Source organism: Pseudorasbora parva, chromosome 18 (assembly GCF_024679245.1).
Source record: "Pseudorasbora parva isolate DD20220531a chromosome 18, ASM2467924v1, whole genome shotgun sequence".
NCBI lineage: Eukaryota > Metazoa > Chordata > Actinopteri > Cypriniformes > Gobionidae > Pseudorasbora > Pseudorasbora parva.
The window spans coordinates 6,450,014-6,460,331 of record NC_090189.1 but is presented as its reverse complement, the minus strand read 5'-3'; the positions used below and the strand labels follow the sequence as shown (position 1 = coordinate 6,460,331).

The window sequence follows — 10,318 nt, the reverse complement described above, 5'->3', positions numbered from 1 at the left end:
TATTACCTCAGGATTTTTTGTATGTTTTTTTTTATTTTAATATTGGTTTCGGGTCTGTGTTATCATGACTTGAAAACACTTTCACATGTTATTCTACATCAACAAAGTGCACTTGATCATAACTCAAAAACATAATTTTTTAAGCTGCTAAATTCCACGACGATGTGAGTTTACTATGTTTAAGAGATTGGACAACAGATTGTATGGTCCTTGTATTGCAAATAGCAACCTTATGATTAATTCAAATGTTACACGCAGCAGTGCTCAGAGACTACTTAGAAATGCTTTGAGCGTCAATCAAAAAGTCTGAAGGTCCTTTCAGGCACAAATACAGTTTTAAAACAAAAGCACTGGGTCAAAGGTCACGTTCATTTCTTCTAGTTACCACTGTTCCAGATATGAATCGTCAGTAATGACACGTTTTAAAGACAGATTGAAAAAAGAAAGACTTTATGTTGGCTAGGGAGGGCAAAATGACAATACAGTTTTCAATAAAAAAACCAACACAATGATTAATTTGTAAGAACAAAAAGGCATTTGAAGAACAGAAATACACACAACAAGAAAAGTTTCAGGGAAATAAAAACACGAGCTGTTTTCACCACCCCGGTTCATCCTCTTTGGCCATCATTAGTCACAATTCTAACACAACTTTAGACAAAAACATTATTGTTCAGTGAATTATGTGGGTGCAGAATACAGCAGCTGTGAAGGGAAATGACATCCCGATTCAATGAAAACATTCCCATACAATTCCATATAGACAGGGACACCGTCATTTTTCTTCTACTTGGTGCTTTGTTTCGATTCAGTTATTATTTGAGAAGCAGCATCTATTGGAGCAATCAGGAACTGTGCCAAAACTTAATATAAAAATCAGAGCATCTGTTACTGTCAGCCAGTAACTCTTTCAGCACACTGGTGAATGTTTAATAATCACATCAAATAGCAATAATCTTTATAAGGGCAGATACTTCCAACATGGGCACAGACACGAGTGACTGTTTCAGAGCCGATGTAGCAGCGCAGGTCAGAACATAATTTCATGATGTCTTCTCGCAAAACATGTGCAGCATGAGTTTGATTTATTCATCAAAACCCCTGGGAATTATATGAAACCAAACATTTACCATCTCACTAATACCTTCAGTCAGTGTTTTCCAAAAAATGAAAATAAATAAAATGATTCTTTAGTTTTTGACAGTGAAATTTCCGGTGCACAATCTTGGTTATCCAATTAACAATAATTAATATCATTCAGAGGAATAAAGATGTGTTTGGCAAGAATTATATCTTTGCATCTAAGTTGGTGCAAAGGGTTTTGGGTCACAAAAAGGTATGATTTCATTTTAAGCAGTGCAGAGATCTAATAGCATGAGTGCATGCATGTATTTAATAAAGACAACGAAGAATATATCGATAAAAACAGAGGCACAAGACAACTAATCACTCATAACCTGGATTCTGACTGGCGCTCAAGTATTTCATTCAAAGTCTTATTTTATGCTTATACACTTTTTAAATTAGAAACAAACCCATATCCTCTCACATTTGCACCTTTCCATTTTAAATACCTTTTCATATAAATTATACATCTACAAGATTTAATTCAAAAGCAAAACAAATACACTACATATAATCAAGTTAACAACTGTATATTTTGATAAAAAATAGAGAAAATTAACATCTGTATCTCTTTTTTTAACATATAAAGTGCAATACACCCAACACTGGCGGGGCCAGTTGTAAATGGTCAATACGAGGACAAAAGAAACACTATAACGATTGTAATATCTAATTTCTCAAATGCCTCCGGTTCACACTTAAGGGACATGGTCAAGTGCTGTCAAGGCTCAGTGACTTTGAGGATTGCTTAGACATTTCATTAGCCTTCCTTTTAAAATAACCAGAATTGGCCTTATTTTCTAAAATGATTAACACTTTAATTAGATATTATACGTTATTGCAGGTCAAACAGACCAATCAAAAGACCTGCTGGATGTTAGCGATTGTGTTTAGTTGTTCGTTTTAAACAGTTTTTGACATGGGTTGAATACAATTTGAACTAATCAACAGCATCTGTGCCATTCCCACAGAAAATAATTATACACAGTACCGGTCAAACGTTTTTGAAAGTAGTGTTTTCAACTCATCAAGTCTGCATCAAAAACACAAGAAAAACATCAATACTGTGAAATATTATTACAATTTAAATGAACTGGTTTCTGTTGTAATTAGTGCTGTCAAACAATTAATCGCATCCAAAAATAAAAGTTAGTTTTTACATATGTGGGTGTGTATGGTATATAATTACTATGTATATATATTAGAATAAACACACATACATACATACATACATACATGTGTATATATTTATATATATATATAATTGTTTGACAGCACTAGTTGTACTATATGTTAAAAATGTAATCTATCTAGTTTTCAGCATCATTACTCCAGTCTTCAGTGTCACGTGATCCTTCAGAAATCATTCTGATATAAGGATTTGTGCTCAAGAAACATTATTATTATCAATAATGAAACATTAATATTATCAGCAATGTTGTGCTGCTTCATATTTTTGTGGAAACTGAGATCCCCCCCCCCCCCCCCCCAGGATCCTTAAATTAATAGAAAGTTCAAAATACCATTTTTGTAATATTTAGTATTTTTACTTTTAAAAGTAACTTTTGAATGGCAGTGTATTATGACTTAAATAATAAAACATTTTTTAAACACTGATAATTATAATGTTTTCTGAAGGATCATGTGACACTGAAGACTGGAGTAATGATGCTGAAAACTCAGCTTTAATCACAGGAATACATTACACTTTAAAATATATTACAAATGAAACCAGTTCATTAAAATTGTAATAATATTTTACAGTATTACTGTTTACTGTATTTTTGAACAAATAAATACAGCTCTGGGCAAGATTGAGAGACTAATTTCAAAAACATAAAAAAAAAAAAACTTAATGTTTCATATATATGAAACTCAAAAACAAAAACAAAAAAATCCACTTTAATTTAAGTCTATGACGTCATTTCCCCCATTCACTTCAACTGTAAACAAATGCATATCCATGGATCTTTTTGTTTGTTTTTACTAAATGAAGTAATCACTGAAATTATCATAATGGCACAGATGCAGTTTATAGTTTAACAACCAGAGATTGAAGGCTTAAACTCACTAAAGAAAGTAAATAAAGCACATTTCTTTGCCACATATATAAAGTCAATCATTCCTACTCACCTAATAGTGACGGCTCTACAATTGACTTATTTGACCCATTACCACTGCTGTATTACATTTATAATACATAATGAATATCTATCTATATAATAGAAAAGTAGATAATCAGCTATTTTAGTCCATGAGCAAGCCTGAATATTGGACAAATCAAGAATGAAGTATGATGGTATATATCACACCAACACCTATCTGAGGACTAGGCTCTGATAAACACTGTGACTGATATATTCTGAGGGTTAGAATAAACCACAAGGGCTACAGCAACTCTCAGAGGACACAAGTGAGTTCAGCTAATGTGATCTGGACCGCTACATCCTGTTATAATGACACACTTCCTGTGTGAGTCTCTCTTTGAAATCTCACAAACTGCCTTCACATCTAAAATGTGCTGAGAGACTTATGGTAAAGTCTTGATTCTCCCTCTTCATTGTGTTCAGTGCAAGACTTCATTTGGCCATTGGCACAAGCATAAACGCTCAACAACGCGCGTTTATATAAAAATCACATAATAATCTGCAAACCGACCTGTAAAATAAAAAAAAGCTAGGTTTTTTCGACAAAAGAGGCATCAGGTTTGATTCAGAAGATCTGCAACTCAAAACGAAGCAGCACGTTTGGCTAAAAGACGTTTTTTATTCAGTTCCTTCAGATCATGGCGAGCTCTTCGATGGTTTCAGAAAGAATCCGTTTCCAAAGCATTCGTCAATCCGGGTGAATCCCGGTTCTTAAAACTAAGGAGTATAGATAGCAGCGCTGGATAATCGATGGCAAACGAAAATTTGCAAGGAAAGGCCTCGGTTGACCTCAGATGAGTCGGTAGGGGTTTATCTCTCTCTAAATATTCGATGAAACAGGACTGTAGACTGCTGATTGGTCGGCGGTGACAAATAGCTACATGAGACCAAGGACCTGGCCACTTTCAAAACTAGATTAGTTCATCAATCATTCTGCACCTTAGTCTCGCGGCCCGCTGGCGTCCGGATGCTCGCTGTTGGCTTGGCAAGGGCTCTTGGGTAGAGCTCCATTGGTATCAGGTAGACTGTCAATGCCCAGGTAACCCACCAGAATATCCGCCCGTCTGTGGGACAGACTGAGGATGTCTTCAGCCAGAGACGGCACGGACGTGAAACGCACCTTATCATGGTCGAACATGTCCTTTAGATACTGCACGATCTGTTGCTGTGGAGATCAAAGGAAAATGTGAAGTTGAGTTAGATATAACTTGACTTCATCACATTTGAAGGGTCAATGTGTATTGAATCAAATCGACTGGTGTTTTAGTGGCTATATGAAGTCACTTCTCCTCAAGTTGTGATGGTTGTTCTTGAGTCTCGTGTTTGTCCTGAGCAGTTAACCTGAACAACGTTCATCAGAAAAATCCTCCAGGTCCTGCAAATTCTTCAGTTTTCCAGCATCTTTTGCACATTTGAACACTCTCCAGCAGTGACTGTATGATTTTGAGATCCATCTTTTCACACTGAGGACGATTAAGGGACTCAAACAGAACGATTAAAAAAGGTTCAAACATTCACTGATGCACCAGAATGAAAAAAGACACATAAAGAGCCAGGGGTGTGAAACCTTTTGAGTGCAAATTGTTCTTATTGTGCTCAATAAGTTTTTTCATTTAGTACTGCCCTTCAGAAGCAACAGAAGATACTTACATGTTTCCTGGAAGTCCAATTTACCTTAAACTTCAAAGTTAAAAAGTAGTTTGAACCTTTTTCAATAGTTGTGTTTGAGTCCCTCAATCGTCCTCAGTGTGAAAAGATGGATCTCAAAATCATACAGTCACTGGTGAAAGGGTTCAAATGTGCAAAAGATGCTGGAAAACTGAAGAATTTGCAGGACCTGGATGACTTTTCTGAAGAACGGTGTTCAGTTTAACTGCTCAGGACAAACACGAGACTCAAGAACAACCATCACACAACACACACACAGCCGTGGATCATCAGGGAACGACACACACAGTATTGAGAATCAAGGGTGTGTACACTTTTGAACAGTTCTGATGTCTTGTGGACTATATGTAAACATATTAAGGACAGCACTAAAAAATAAGATGTATTTTAAAGGATCTCTCTTATTTTGTTAAAATTATTCACATTTTCTGCAAGGGGTATGTAAACTTGAGAACAACTGTATGTGTGTGTGTGTGTGTGTGTGTGTGTGTGTGTGTGTGTGTGTGTGTGTGTGTGTGTGTGTGTGTGTGTGTGTGCGTGTGCGTGTGCGTGTGTATATATACATATACATACACACTGACAAGGTTTGTGATCGCAGACATCAGTGTGTCACAGAGATCAGATTAGCATCAGATTATGTCCTGATCTGGATTGCACTTCTTCCTGGATTACTGGGAGGTTTCTCTCAGGTGTAATGGAGGAGTGTGGGAAAAACTGACTACGTCTTACCTTGAATATGGTGCACACCTCACTGAGGTGTTGTCGTGGGCCCAGAAACCCGAAAGCCAAAACTGGACTCACATGTTCAGAGATGGCATAGAAATGGGCAATGAAACCGTCAGGAACCTGAGCAACAAACAAAACAAGACATACTATTACAATTGATACAGATATGACTCCTCAAATCAAGCAATGTAGATCAGATGTGTTTCCAAATCTGAACACAGCCTGGATGTTTGGTCTTTTACACTCACCATTAGCAGTCTCCTTTTGGCTTTTAGGACAGACCAACAGGCTGTAGCCAATGCCTTATATAAACAGAGAGAGACACAGAAAGATAAAGCGGGAATTAAGTCAGAGAAATTATAGACCATTAAAACTTCAAAGAAGACCTCTCAAAAATCAAAATGTATAGACAGGAAATAATCTTCTTATCAAGAACCAATGGTTGACGTTTTAGGATTCTTGAGTTGCAATATGGTTCTTGATTAAAAAGGGATATTATATGTTTGGTTGTTCAGATCAGTGTTTTGTTTTCTGTGTTCTTTAAAGCACCAGAACATGGAAGGTTCCTGAAGAACTAGAGAATAAACACTTCTTCTGTGGGACTGAATAATTTATCCCATGCTCCTTTTCGGTTCTAAACTAAACAAAAGCTTTATTTTCAATTGTGAAGATCCGATATATCTGAACGTTCTCATACCGTCTCCTTGAAACTATCCGAGAGCCATCGGTTCCTCAGAACCGCGACCACAGAAGACGGAGGACTTTCCAGATCTTCAAACGCATCCATCAGGATAAAGTCCAGCACAATGTCAAAGAAGTTCATACAGACCACCTAGAGCACAATCAAAGGTCAAAGGTCACAATTCTGTAAGTCTAAACAAAGAGCCAGGAAGTTTTAATATTATATTAATATTTAGAATTAGCTTTTATTTGTATTATTATAGTTTGTTTTGGGTACTGTTATGCATTTTTTGTCATTTTTATTAGTTTTTTTTATTTAGCATTAATTTATTTTTGTTTGTTTTAGAAATAAACTAACTTTTTTTCTACATTTCATAAAAAAATCAGTTTTAAACTGAATCTTGATTACAATTAATGAATAGGATTTTTAATAGTTTAGGTTTTAGTTAACAACAACAGCAGTGGGACAGTCAAGAATACCTGCTTGAAGTTCAACTTGAACACACAAAATAATGTTTAGCCAATGGAAATGAACAAAAAAGAAGGAACGACAGAGAAATGGGAGACAATAGGACACACCCCTCGTCCTTCCAGCTCCGTCTTGGTGACTGGCCACGTCTCTTCTCTCTGCGTGTACTGCAACATGTCCTCATAACTCTCCAGAAACGCCTTCGGACTCTAAACATTCACACGCATTCAAGAGCAGAAGACAAAAGTCTCTAGTTTTACTGTGCACAATTCATAAATGCATATTATTTCATGAGAAAACCAATATATCATTGATATAAAATTGTATATAATTTTTCATCAAAATGTAGTAACTTTCTCCACCTCTGAAATAAATAAAAATAATATTACCAATATCGCACGCTACTTCTCATGAATAATATAGTCCTGCATACATTATCAACCACTGTATATTCAGTTTCATTCAGAAATGTCACATTACAGTTAAAGAGGCCTTTTATGCCCTTTCACAAAGTCATGATTTTGTTTTTGGGCTCCACTAGACGAGGTTTTCATGCTTGAATGTCCAAAAACACATTATTTTTCACATATTTGTCATTGTTGCAGCTCCTTTCTTCCCAGTCTGTCAGTAACGCCCTGTTTAGTTCCTGTCTCTATGAAGCCCCTCCTTCTGAAAAGTGCTGTGTGTTCTGATTGGTCAAGCGCTTCGAGCGTGTTTGGGAAATGTCCCTTTCCTTTACCATAACCGCGAATTTCAACAAACTACTAACAACTAACTACACTTCTAACTAACTTCAGGGAGTTCAGAAACAGTGACACTGATATAGAGAAGAACTTTGTGAGTGTGCTTTTTAACTTTCAGACCTTTTTCAGGCTCAAACAGCAACATTACACACTAAAGAACATGAACATGTAAAAAAGCATAATAGGTTGTCTTTAGGTTGTCTGTCAATAGCAAACTAGCTCTGAAAGCATAAGAAACCAGGCATAAGCTCATTGTTTTGGTTGAGGAGGAACTGGAAAAGGCGGCTGCTGTTGGTTTGTGATGCTCGGTGACTGACGCCTGTCTATAACTGCATAGCCTTATGGGATGTGCTGATGACATGTGATATCTGCATGATAATGAGGTTTGGAAATACATATTATTACAGGCATGTAGGCTCTCCTCTTTATTGCATTCGGACAAAATGGAATGATTAAATGTTTCGGCCCTGAGACTTCCACCTAAAATACATGTACATGTTTTAATATTTAGACCACTTCTAATTATTGATTTCTATCAGGATGTGAAGAGATTTTCCTAACCTAGCTTTAAATTTATCTGTAACAGAATAGTTTTGTAAATTATTTTAAAAGCACCTTGTTGGCTTTGGCCAGAAGTCCAGATATCATCCGCTTCCCTGTTTCCATGAAGAACATTCTGTGTGTCTCATCCAGCAGCAGCACCTACAGACAAAGAAAATACATACAGATCTCACCAACAGCCCTGTTCCCATGTGTGTGTGTGTGTGTGTGTGTGTGTGTGTGTGTGTGTGTGTGTGTCTGTGTGTGTGTGTGTGTGTGTGTGTGTGTGTGTGTGTGTGTGTGTGTGTGTGTGTGTGTGTGTGTGTGTGTGAGTGTGCTGACCTGGAAGGCCTGTCGAACGCAGTGCAGTTTGGCAAGGAAGTCCTGATCGCTGTAACACTCCAGCAGTTCAGTTCTGTAAAACAGAGGCACAAAAATGACATTGAGAGTGTGTTCCCATCAGTCCAGGCTCCCTGAGCTAACATGGAAATCATGAAATCCCAAAGGAGAATGTGCGAGGGGACAGTATGTCCTGGACAGTATGTGCAGTAGTACACTTGGTCCGGTTTCACTTTAAAATCAATGATGCTAATGGAGTGGATGGTTTAGGATATTAGTATTCATTAGCATGTATTGTGTAGGTCAGCAGTTCTTAACCTTTTTGACTCAACGGCCCGTTACAGGCTATCTCTGATGTAATTATGACAAAGCTGCTTGTTTTCAAATTTGTTAACAGAAATCCCTAACTGTATCGATCAGCTCTTAATATAAAGTTTATATATATATACATAATAGCTCTTGTGGGCTGTTCCTGGTCTGCAGTGGTCAGTATCTATCAAAAGTGCTCCAAGGAAGGAACAGTGGTGAACCGGTGACAGGGTCATGGGCGGCCAAGGCTCATTGATGCATGTGGGGAGCGAAGGCTGGCCCGTGTGATCCGATCAAACAGATGAGCTACTGGAGCTCAGATTGCTCAAGAAGTTAATGGTAGTTCTGATAAAAAGGTGTCAATAGTGAGCACATGAGCATCAGAACTGGACCACGGAGCAATGGAAGAAGGTGGCCTTATCTGATGAATCACATTTTCTTTTATATCATGTGGATGGCTGGGTGCGTGTTCGTCACTTACCTGGGGAACACATGGCCCCAGGATGCACTATGGGAAGAAGGCGAGCTGGCAGAGGAAGTGTGATCTCGTGGCATGAGATTTCGCCAGACATCTCGCATCATAATGTCATGACGGAGGGTGTTCAAATTTCAAGTAGTAATAGTAGTTAAAAAACATAACCATATTATCGCCTCTAATTTGCTAAAGGTTGTAAGAAATTAAGACATAAACATTATCATCATGATTTTCTGTAAAGCTGCTTTGAAGCAATGTGTATTGTAAAAAAAATGCTTTAAAAAACATTTGACTTGGTTTACAAGACCATTAAAAAAAATGCATTTTCCTCCTTTAGTAACTACTGAAAAGGTTGAATCTTGAAACTTCTTATTTCACAAAACGAGTTGTGTATAAATAATTTAATATATCAATACCTCCAGTTTCTGTTTAGATTCAAGATTCAACATTCTTAACAGTTACTGAGGGACAATGTATTTATATAGCCTTTTTTACAATACACACTCTTTCAAAGCAGCTTTACAGAAAATCATGATGATAATGTTTATAATATCCTAATCTCTTCATACCTTTAGCATATTAGAGTTGGGTGACAATACAGTTACATTTTGCAACTATACAAGCAATTGAAATTTGATATATTTGTACCACCAAATATAATTTTTACCACCTGCGCCAGCTGAGGAAATTCCGGGTCTCACCAGCTATCCTGAAAACTTTCTATTCAGGGGCGATAGAAAGTTTACTGACTCAGTGCATCACAGCGTGGTATGGTAACAGCACCAGTCACGACTGCAAAGCCCTGCAAAGAGTGGTGCGCTTGTCCGAGCGCATCTCAGGGTCAGCTCTCCCGTCTCTGCAGGACATCTACATCAAACGATGCAGAGGCAGAGCTACAAAAATCATCAAGGACATTAATCACCCGGCCAACCCCCACTTCACCTGGCTGCCTTCTGGTAAGCGCTTCCGTAGCCTGATGGCCAAAACTGAGAGACTCAGGAGGAGTTTCTTCCCACAGGCCATCAGACTCCTGAACGCTGTCACTTAACAACATGTGACTTCACCTCACTTCAGTACTAACAAACTCACATACTGA

General features: G+C 37.5%; 1 protein-coding gene across 3 annotated transcripts in view; it reads right to left on the bottom strand.

Moving 5' to 3' along the window:
* Positions 1-3,834: 3,834 nt before the first annotated feature.
* miga2 (mitoguardin 2) overlaps positions 3,835-10,318 on the bottom strand; it is a 14,769-nt gene continuing 8,285 nt past the window's right edge. For all 3 annotated transcript variants that reach the window (XM_067424428.1, XM_067424426.1, XM_067424429.1), the window contains exons 10-16: positions 8,442-8,514; positions 8,175-8,261; positions 6,927-7,025; positions 6,364-6,498; positions 5,915-5,968; positions 5,670-5,786; positions 3,835-4,437 (exon numbers count right to left, since the gene is read on the bottom strand). In XM_067424428.1, the coding sequence (XP_067280529.1) occupies positions 4,213-4,437; positions 5,670-5,786; positions 5,915-5,968; positions 6,364-6,498; positions 6,927-7,025; positions 8,175-8,261; positions 8,442-8,514 (790 nt within the window). In that variant the 3' untranslated portion in view covers positions 3,835-4,212. The remainder of the gene's footprint in view (positions 4,438-5,669; positions 5,787-5,914; positions 5,969-6,363; positions 6,499-6,926; positions 7,026-8,174; positions 8,262-8,441; positions 8,515-10,318) is intronic.